Consider the following 10,936-nt stretch of genomic DNA (forward strand, 5'->3'; position numbering starts at 1 on the left):
CAGTCACAACCCTCCCTTTAATTGAGAAATCAGGACCTTCCTTGCTCAACAGTCATAATACAAGAAGGATCAAGTGAAAAGCAACATTCTGCTAAGCTTAATTTACTAGAGAATGTCATTTAATTTGCCATTGTGTTCTTTATGGTGTACTTCGATCTCAGGCGTTTGCTAGTTAACAGCTAATCAGAGTCGACATCTATTTGCATATTGCAATTAATGGCTCATTCATTTAAATCATCCCAAAAAAGCACAGTGACACACAATTTTATTAATAGTTCACAATTCTAAACGCTGCTTTTTAATTAGGCTTGTTCCTTCTTGCGTTGTGAATGTTTTGAGTAAGGTTTTAAATATGTGTGCATTTTAATTCATGAAACCATCACTGGTTTGATGAACAATGACTTCACATCAATGTCTTTTACTTGCTCTGCTATGAACATAAAGGATAGAATTGACATTGACTGCTAGAATCAAACATTGTATTGTAAAGATATATTTGTATTCAAACGTGACTCCTGACTACATCGTAGCTCTGCCAATGAAGTTAATTGGTTCATATATTAAACAATTAATGGGTTACTCATGCTAAATTGTGCGCCAGTCTTTTGAAGTGAAATGGAGGAAAGCTGGCCCACTGTGCATTAGGCCTGTATGTATCATCGAAAAGAAGACAGAAGTTATGGTACTCGGTCCCAGTGGCTCTTCTACTCTCAACCCTGTTGACCTCGGCCCCCTGGCATCTTACCTAAAGGCAACAGTCTCAAACTTGGGTTTTAAATTGGACAGTGATTTTAAATTAGATCAGCAAATCAGTGCTGTTGTTCGATCCAGCTTCTTTCATTTTAGGCAGCTGGCTAAAGTGAAGACCTTTCTTTCCCAACAGCACGCAGAAACAGTAATCCATGCATTTGTTACATCTAGGCTTGATTACTGTCAAGCACTTTACTTTGGAGTCAGCCAGTCCTCCCTAAAGTGCCTCCAAATATCGCGCCTCATCTTTTAACAGGATCTTGGAAGACGGACCACATAACCCCAAACTTGGCCTCTCTTCACTGGCTCCCAGTGCACTTTAGAGTTTACTTTAAGATTGTTTTTCTTCAAATCTTTAAATGGCCTATTTTTAAAACTGTTTATAGCCTCAGGAGGGGATTACAATATTTTCATGGTATGTGGAAATATATATTATGAGATGCCATGACACACTTCTCATTCAGCATTAACATTCTATTTGTAAAGCAGCACAACAATGATTTCTAAAAATGCATGCGCACCTCTCCATGTTCATAGAGTTCCATGACAATCCAGACCGGATCAACTTTAATTACTCCAATCAGGCGCACAATGTGGGGGTGGTTCAGATTTTTCATCAAGTCTGCAATTCAATCAAAATTTAAGGCATTTAGGTATGTGATTTTGGTCAGGAAAAGCATATATGGACGTTTTCTGGGCGTGAAACTGACCAGCTTCACTGAGAAATTTTTCCTTCACGTCTGTTGAGCAGTCCTTGCAGGTTTTGATGGCCACTTGGATCGTCTCGCCTGCCTTTAGCCACAAAACACAGTAACTGCAATGATTTGATCCCACAGGATAGGCTAAGCAGTGATGTCATCACAGTGCAGAACAACTTACCTGGCTTTTATACACCCCATCATGAACTTCTCCAAAAAAGCCCTCCCCTAGAATCCGACCTACAACTACATCTGCCCGGGAGATCCTTTGCTTCTCTGAATGTACAAACACATTTTTTGAAATATCATGCCTCATTTTCAGGGATTATTAGGGTTTGGTGAAACCTGACTCACCACAATGGTCTATTGGTTTCTCCGGAATCTCAACGTAAATGTCTGAACCTGAAGACAGACGAGACAAATGCGCACAGTGTGCCTGTGTACTTTACTGTGTGTGGAAGTTTAAAGAAAGTGGTCAAGTTTCGAATTAGGGCTGGGCGATAAACCGAAAATTTACCGTTACCGAAATGTATTAGAATGACCGACATCATTTTGCCCACGTCGGTAAATTCGGTGTCTAAAAAAAAGAAAAAAAGAAAAAGAAAAGTCTTTTCTGTTTGCGGCGATGTTCATGCCTCTTTAAGACAGCTACAGCGCATGTAGTCACGTGACTCATGCGCTGTAGAAGAATGTAAACAGAAAACGCGTTCGTAGCTGGCGATTCAAATCCTGAAGCGGCTGACACGGCTGTAGACGAAGTAACGTTAGTTGAAATTTTTCTGTCCCACTTGTCCCGAAAAGAAATTCGACATCTGTCGTTTGGAAATGCTTTGGGTTCCATAAAGACGATGTTTGAGCAAAAGAACATGAACTACAAAGTGTGTCGTAAGCACCTGAAACAGCGCGTCCAACCTTTTCTTTTTCACCACCCATAACACAACCATGCTGTTGACTTGGAGCTTGTGCTAAAAGTTCAAAGTGAGAAGCAAGGTTGGACAAGTGACAACAGCCCACTAACGGAGGCGACACCATAGGAGAGAACGTCTCAGTGGTGGAGGCGATAGCCTAGCACCTAGCTAAAGATAGAGCTCCTCTAGTTACAGTGGAGCGCACTGGATTTAAACGCCTCATGAACGTAGCTGACAAGAGGTACGAAAATATTTGCCGCAAACAGCACTTCCCGATATGGACAACATCGGGACGGGAGCGGAGACATGTCAAGCATTTTGCATCCACATCCGACCTGTGGTCGAGTCGCAACATGAATCCCTGTTTGAGCCTGAATGTACATTTTCCTGATGAAACACACGCGTTTATTTGGCATTGGCATTCCATTGACATTTTTTCCCGTTCTATTTAGCATTTTGTTTACAGGCGACTAGCTCCTTTGCACATGGCATTATTTATATTGTTTACAAGATACCTTTACACAAATCCAGGCCTTTGCAAATGGCATTACAGCATATCGGCACAATCTATTTGCAGGAAAAGATTTTGTGAGAGGTACCCTTTTTCTCCTGTTCTTTGTGACATTGTTCAAGCAAAGCAAACTATTTTGAATGTTTATTCAAATGATTTTTGTACTTTTGTTTTTCATTGAAAGTAATGTGTACCAGTTGGTCAATAAAAAAAAGCAGTTAATATGCATTTCCTGCATTTATTTTGATTTTGGTCCTCAGGGGGAATTTATCGTGCATTTATCGTCACCGAGGTAAAAATTGCCCAATTTATCGCGATATTGATTTTAGGTCATATCGCCCAGCCCTATTTCTAATTAAACTCAGTCAAACCTCTGGGTGCAGTTGCATCATTTCTAAAAGAGATCAAACAGCAATTATTCAAGTGAGATGTCAAATAAAGACGAATGTTTTTTTCACATGCAGTAATTAAGCAGTTGCTTATTATTCCAATCATTTTGTATAGAAAAAAGTGGTGCAATGAATTTAATGAAACTAACATGATATATTAATTTAAAATATCAGCCACTTTAATGAAGTAAATGATATGTTCCAATAATTTTCTAGGGTTGACATGCATTACCAAGTATTTTTTGTGGGTGCCATACAAAGGTTTAACTCACTGTTTTGGAATGTCAGGCAGTTTCAGTCTCACTGTAAGAATAAACGATAAATGATTTGATCAAAAGTGGCACATGCGTTTATTTGAAAAAAGTATTTAGGCCAACTGCTTCAAATATGTACAGTACCTTTCTGCGGCCGGCTAATGAGTGACCCTTGAGTGGAGCATTCCAGCTGGCAGAAGCCATCAATTAGGTTGGCCATGTTTTCTGCTACAGCCAGAGACTCCGTACTCACAGAGAGGGGCTGCAGGGTGGAAAAGGAGATTTAGTGCTAAACTACACAAGGAAGCCAGAGCACTTTGGCTGTGTATACATAAAGTCGAGTCACACTGACAGAGTAGGCTACGAGCATTTGTTTATATGAGAGAAAGATAAAAAGATCATATTCTGTGTTTAAGAAGTGCAGAAACTTGTTTAAAAGGAAAGACTCAAAGTAAAATGTGAAAAATATTGAATAGAAATCTGCCAATACGAAAAGCTACACGCCGAAGCACGAGTCTAACAGGGTCGATTTTTTTGCTAGTTATGAAAATTGTCTGACAACTCAAAACATTTTTTTCATATTAGACAGATTATTTAATATTTAATTTAATTGATGTATTTATTTAAACTATTTTTTATTTTGCACTGAAGAGGGGAGCTCTCCTATCCAGAGTACACTGAGTACAATGACAGTAAAGGGCATTCTGATTTTAATTCTGAATGTGATCATTTCTTTTAGGTTTAGGCTGGGCCAAGACACAATTTATTCGCCATGAATCATTTTTGGAGCTGACGTCGAACCATTCTAAAATGACTGACTTCAATAAAGCCATTGTTGGGGAATATCTCATGTCTCTCAATCAGTTAATTCTCTCTGGTTCACATTCTTCCATGTCACCGTTGTCCCTGTTTTTTCCACCTGATAAGACTCAACAATTGCAATCAACCTAGATCTCAACAGTAGTTTTAACTTTCCGTCTTTTTTAAATCATGTCATCCGCAGTGTTTGAAAAAGGTAATGGGCCTATTTTAACTATTGGAGCAGAAATCACAGGTTTTGCAATGTAGGCGGATAATAATAATAATAATACTAATAATAATAATACATAAAAAATAAATACTCATGTAATCTGCTTAGGCTCAGTAACAAAGTATTTGGAGTTAATAATTTCCCGCCATTGAACTGGTATTTTATGCAAATAAAGATAAAGATGTCCTTTATTAGTCCCACAATGGGGAAATTTGAATATGACACTTAGTGTCGAGGCTGTCAAGGGCGAGTTACCTGCATGGTTCCCTCTATGTATACGGTTAGCAGAGCTCGGCCGTGGCTCTCTGCGGAGAACAAGATACTCTTGACCTGAGAGAATGTGGCCAGGAGGACGGGCTGGGAAAAAGACATCTTTATTTCACCAAGATGTATGATAATAGCAGGAATGTGGTTTATTGAAAGAGAGTGCGCTTACTGTTGAATTATCAGTTTGCTGACTGATACCTTCAGATCCAATGACCAGGTCTATCGTGACACGCCAGCCATGCTTTAGGAAAGCAACGGTCACATACATCAATCTGTCTTGCATGTGAAAATAGCACAAACCAAAACTTGCAAAACGGCTCAATGGTCTAACATGTATGCAACCATCAGCTCATAGTAAAGTTTTCTCACGACACTCAGCAGTCACAACAAAAGGTACAATTAATAATTTTAAACCAAAAGCTGATTAAATTACAGATGAAAAAGTGTTGCCATTGTTGGCTGCACCTCTGAAAATATCTGAGGATCGTGGAAGAAGGAACGAACGATGAATTATGAGTGGAGTAGGTTAGTTGAGTTATTGTCTGTGGCACAGGAAACAGGCGCACTGATCTGCGCGCTCCTGTATGCTGATTTTTACAGGAGCTGAATTTTTTATTCAACTGATACAGGTGTATCTAATGTTGTGGTGCGGAATTCTATGTTACAAATTTATGCCTCGTGGAAAGTTTACATACTGCACTTTATAACTTCCATTCTACACAGACTTACCACCAGCTGGCAGGCAAATCTCTCCTGTGTATAGTTGTAACACTGAGCCAGGGTGCTGAAGAACTTGACCATGCATTGCTCCTGGTTCAGAGTGCCGTAGCCTTGAAATGTCTGCCGGATCATGCGACGCAGCTGTTTTGGCTGAAGGGCATGAAGTAAAACAGGGGTGTCAAAGTCATTTTTGTGGACGGGCCACATTGTAGTTATGGTTTCCCTCAGAGGGCCGTTATGACTGTGAACCCATATAAATGTATGATCACCTTACATTATCACATACACACAACAAATTGATGGAAAGCAAGTCAGTAATTGTTAGTTCAACAATTCTTCAATTTATTTTAAAAGGGGAGGATTGGTTACAAATAAATGGCAATATCGGCCACAAAATATGAGGTCGCGGGCCAGATCTGGCCCCCGGGCCTTGAGTTTGACACATGTGAAGTAAAAAATCACAAATCAGTTTTGGTGGCAGAGACACCACAGAATGTGTGAGAGAAGGATCTCTACCTTCATGCTGCTGATAAGCTCTTTTGGAAAGAACAAGTCCAATCCCACATCCTTCCTAAGGGAGAAAAGTAAGATCGTGATCAACCACGAAATTTATAGGTCACGGATTACTTACAAACACCAAATCCACTAAAGTGGAGAATTTGTGGAAAATGTATAAACAGGATCCATCTATGCATCCATCCATTCGCCCATCCATCCTCTTCGGTTTAGCCAAGGTTTGGTTGTGAGGGCAGCAAATTAAGCACTGGGAGACATAGTCCCTCCAGTGTGTCTTGGTTCATCCCCAGGGGCCTCCTCCCAGTGGGTCATGCCCGGTACACCTCACCAAAGATGTGTCCAAGAGGCATCCTAACCAGATGCCCGTGCCACCTCATCTGACTCCTCTCAAAGTAGATGAGCAGCAGCTCGACTCTGAGTCTCTCCCGGATGACCAAGCTTCTCATCTTATCTCTAAGGGAGAAGACCCCAGTCACACTGTGGAGGAAACTCAGTATGTCCTTTCGAACAGAATATATATAATAATAAATCCTTTTCTACCGATATTTAATTAAATAAACTATAGAGACAATGTATTCAATGTTCAAACTGTTGAACGTTCATGTTTTTTTCCGCAAATACACTCATTTTGAGTTTGATGCTTGAAACACATTCCCAAAAAGCTGGGACAGAGGCAACAAAAGACAGGCAAAGGAATGGAGGAAAAATAAAAAACATCTCTTTGGAAGATTCCACGAGTGAACAGGTTAATTGGAAACAGGTGAGGAGATTTTGTTCCACAGACTGGCTTATGAGGTAAAGGTTAGGTTCACACCAGAAGTCAGGCACATAATTGACGCAAAGACTCACGCGGCGTCGGAATAAGGTAGATAAAGCACTGTAATCTGCACTTGATGATAAAATGGCAAGTGTAAAGTGGAGAACGTGCCCCTTTTTTTTTTCCTTGCGTCCAAACACACAAATGCACACTCCATGCAACTGGGCCCCGATTGCCCTGCTGAAATATGGATTAAAAATGATTGCTTTCGTGTGCGGGGTTCTATTCCGGCTCCGGCCTTCCTGTGTGGAGTTTGCATGTTCTCCATGTCCCTTTGTGGGTTTTCTCCAGGTACTACGGTTCCTTACCCGAAACATGCAAGGTAGGTTAATTGAACACTCTAAATTATGTGTGAATGGTTTCCTGTCTTTGTGTGCCCAGCGATTGGTTGGCAAACAATTCAGGATGTACCCCGTCTACTTCCTGGCTGTCTTAGACTCTCGCACACCGGCAATCCTCGTGAGGATTAGCAGTTTGGACAATGTGTGATTTCTTGAATGTTGCTCTCTATCTCCGAATTATACCATCAATTCAGTTTAAAAATAAAGCACACAGCAGTTTGCCCACCCTTGCTCTATAAATGACGAGGATCATTCTTAAACTTATGAGTCTGATGTTCAGGGAGGGTATTTCAAACAGAGAGTCAAGAAGGACTTACTCTAACAGCTCAAAGTTGGACTTTTTCTCCAGTCCATTTGGATTCATGTCTTTGTAGAATCTCCTGCCAACACAATTAAAAAAGCGCATGTAGGAGTTTTTCCTCATGCAAAAAACTAATGTATGTACTTGGAAATATGCACTACCTAATCTCCAGGCAACCTAGCTGGAGAGCCATCCCATCACTGACTTTCGAGGCAAACTTCTGCATAAAGTCACTGCGTACCTGCAAACACAGAAAAAAACGACCTTAAAAACATTGCATTTTTAAAGTCATTACAAGCCTTTTGAACAACAACATAATGGACCTGCTGGTAAAAGTAGAGCATGGTGGTTCTGTCCTCTTGGAATTTTCCCAAGAAGTCCTTTGGAATGTATCGGATCCTTAAGTCATATCTGGAAACGTAACAATAACAGTAACTTTGCCTCGTTTCATTTCAAACATTCGCACTCCACCATAATTTACAAGGCATATGCAAGGTAAGACCTCCACTCAGCCTCCAGGTGCTGCTGCTCAAAACGCTGGGTGAGTTCAGTCATTGTCAGGTCCGGGTGCAGCCAATGTATCGCAGACGACTTGAGGTGTTTTAGGAGAAGACCATAACATTGCATGTGTTTTATTCCAGGACCCACGCAGCCACCCGACAGGACAATGCTGACGACATCCTATGACAGAGGATATTATCCCAAGGATAACTTTGACTGGGAAACAGAAGATCACGATCACGACCTCAATTAGGCAAAAGACCAAACCCATTGATTTTTACTTACGAGGGTCACGGGTATGCTGGAGCCTATCCCAGCTGACTTTGGAGAAGAGGCAGAGCACATCCTTGGCTGGACTCCAACCAATTGCATGGCACATATTGACAAACAACTACTAAGGATTCATTAATTTTGAGTCTTCAGTAAACGGTGTGAACTGAAATGTGTGAGGAAACCAGAGAGCCAGAAGACAACTCACGGAAGCACAGGGAGAACATGCACACACACCACACAGGAAGGCCAGAGAAAACCCCTAACCTCAGAACTGTGAAGCGGGTGTGCTAACCACGAGTGATACCGGCGACGTGTTACAAACTAACTAGTTACTGTAGTTCTCACGAAACAAATAACTACATTATACAGTGTGTACGTGTGCATGCGTGGGCCTGTCTAAATCAAAATGTCATGGCTAATTTTTTGAGCCAGTTCAGCCCTGATGTTGATCAGATACATATTACTCCAGTGTTCCCCCTATCACAGGTTGGCTCGGTGCTGGCATGCAGCCCAATCGGTACTGGGCCGCACAGAGACAGACCCACCCAGAAAAAAATGCGTGGAGGGGGAAGCCATTGTGAAAGATATGTTGTCAAAAACAAGGCAATACAACAAACCTGTTGAAGTGATGAAGTGAAAAACATGAAAATGCGAGCTGAGTTTGCACAGCTTGCCAATGTAAACATGAGCAGTTTAGTTGCTAATAACTAGCCGGCAACAACCGGACAAAAGCATCAATCTACTTTGCAAGTAGCAATGATGTTAACGCTGTATGTTGGATCAGTTTGAAATAATGTTAAGATTTTAATTATTCCTGAGGGATCCTGTTTGAAATTAATGAAAAAAAAAGTATTTTAATAAAATGCGTAATTACTCTAAATTGCTTTAAAAATGCAATTTAAAAGCAGTGAAAATAAATACAAAATTTTATAGCGCCAGCACCAGATTTGCATTTTCAAGATTGAAATCCAGTCACTATTTTGAGTTTGCGTCAGTTAAATACAAAAATATTAAGGTTTATTGCACACTCGGTGCTGTCGAAAGAGTGTTATCCATTGTAGCTTCAATAACATTATGTACAATACAAATGTATTAAAAAAAAAAACATGGTTCACAGTACAGTATGCATTCAATCCTAAAGAGAATGTCGCACCAGATTGTGTGACTGCAGAAGGTCCCCAAATGTAATTGTTATATTTCTAAACAATATGCATTTTAAATGATTTCAAAGGAATTATCCATCTGAGATGGCCCATTTTTCACTAACAAGCTTGGTTTATATATCTTTGACCAGGAAACTAAAATTAGTTATCATTTTCTTTTTTTATCCATTCATTTTGATGAAATTGGGAAATAAGTGAGGACTTGAAAAACATCTACGTTTAATGGTAAATGGGCTGTCACTTCTCGAGCGCTTTTCTACCTACGGTACTCAAAGCGCTTCACACTATTACCTCATCTACGGAGTGATGACTTACCATCAGGACAAATTGGTGGTCCAGTATCTTGCTCAAGGATACGTTGACATGGTCACAATGGTCGGGGATCAAACCCACAACCTCTATGTTGGGAAAGGACCCCTCTACCACTGAGCCATTTAATGAAGACTATGGCCAAACACCCCTCCGCTCTCTCCATGTCTCAGTGGGGGTCACAGAAGGGACCGATTACAACCTCTCCATTGGAAATCATTGTATTTTCATTGCATATAATGTCCAAAAACAGTGGTCAATTGACACCAAAATGCACGAGGACATCCCTACCTATGACCACTTCAACATATCAAAAGGATTAACCTCTCCGTGGCTGATTTATATGACAATGAGGAACTGTGGAAGTGAGCAGATGCACTGCCAGAGCTTAATGTGTAGGCTGAGAGGACACGCTCACTGCTTCTTTGCTGATCACGGTAAGGACGTGCACGGCACAAAGCATCAGTCAGGATATTTACAGAGACGGAAGAGGGAATGAGTAGACGTGTACATTTATTTGGAGAAGAATTGGCCCCAGTTTTTCGACTGTAGGCAGCATTAATACCTATGACATGCCATCTACAAGAAACCGTGTTTTCTTTGGAAGGCAACTGCTCTGACGGTAGTTCGGAGTCGGAGATTTTGTTTTTCGATTCTTCCAACAACAAAGTATGTCGTAGGTTGTTTTATATTAAAATTTTCGCCATAAGTGTTAGCTTAACTAACATCTTTTCACCTCGGGGCAACGTGTACACCACTCATACGAAATGATACGTTCCATTGTGGCCACACCCCGGCAGTGGCATTGGCCTCCTTGCTGGAACTTTTGTGCTCTGAATTTTTCAAAGTCTGTCTATCCATTCATCCATCCATCCTGCACTGTATATCGTCAGACTGCTGGATGTTTTCAAAATCCGACTTTTCACCAAGGCACGACAACCCGTGGTGGTGAAACTCGCTATCTGACATTGACGATCACAAAGTGGGCTCAAAGCACATGCCGCTAAGCGATGTGCAGCATTCCAAAAGACCAAATCCAGTGTTCGATGAGGTCTTTATCTGAAATCGAAGTCCACTTCATCTGGGAGCTGCAAGCGGTGTCTGACGCGAACCTATGTGACTGTTGGAGAGGCAAAAGCCATCTGCGACATGGAGGCTGAACAGGTAGGACCTCATTTTTTTATGCAC

The 10,936-nt window shown here is 41.0% G+C and overlaps 1 protein-coding gene across 4 annotated transcripts in view; it reads right to left on the minus strand.

The window, feature by feature from the left end:
- Positions 1-10,936, minus strand: part of LOC148340906 (protein-tyrosine kinase 2-beta-like) — a 29,707-nt gene that overhangs the window by 16,909 nt on the left and 1,862 nt on the right. For 3 of the 4 annotated variants that reach the window (XM_088289807.1, XM_088289808.1, XM_088289806.1), the window contains exons 3-17: positions 8,005-8,183; positions 7,826-7,913; positions 7,664-7,743; positions 7,519-7,581; positions 6,044-6,098; positions 5,537-5,677; positions 4,977-5,048; positions 4,796-4,897; positions 3,655-3,772; positions 3,529-3,559; positions 3,239-3,261; positions 1,803-1,850; positions 1,630-1,724; positions 1,461-1,542; positions 1,272-1,372 (exon numbers count right to left, since the gene is read on the minus strand). In XM_088289807.1, the coding sequence (XP_088145933.1) occupies positions 1,272-1,372; positions 1,461-1,542; positions 1,630-1,724; positions 1,803-1,850; positions 3,239-3,261; positions 3,529-3,559; positions 3,655-3,772; positions 4,796-4,897; positions 4,977-5,048; positions 5,537-5,677; positions 6,044-6,098; positions 7,519-7,581; positions 7,664-7,743; positions 7,826-7,913; positions 8,005-8,183 (1,278 nt within the window). Of the gene's footprint in view, positions 1-1,271; positions 1,373-1,460; positions 1,543-1,629; positions 1,725-1,802; positions 1,851-3,238; positions 3,262-3,528; positions 3,560-3,654; positions 3,773-4,795; positions 4,898-4,976; positions 5,049-5,536; positions 5,678-6,043; positions 6,099-7,518; positions 7,582-7,663; positions 7,744-7,825; positions 7,914-8,004; positions 8,184-8,288; positions 8,807-10,936 lie in introns of those variants that run through there. The other variant, XM_088289809.1, reaches the window with a different exon arrangement.

This window comes from Idiotropiscis lumnitzeri, chromosome 3 (assembly GCF_059441095.1).
Source record: "Idiotropiscis lumnitzeri isolate Australia: NSW breed Sydney's pygmy pipehorse chromosome 3, RoL_Ilum_1.0, whole genome shotgun sequence".
NCBI classification, from domain to species: domain Eukaryota; kingdom Metazoa; phylum Chordata; class Actinopteri; order Syngnathiformes; family Syngnathidae; genus Idiotropiscis; species Idiotropiscis lumnitzeri.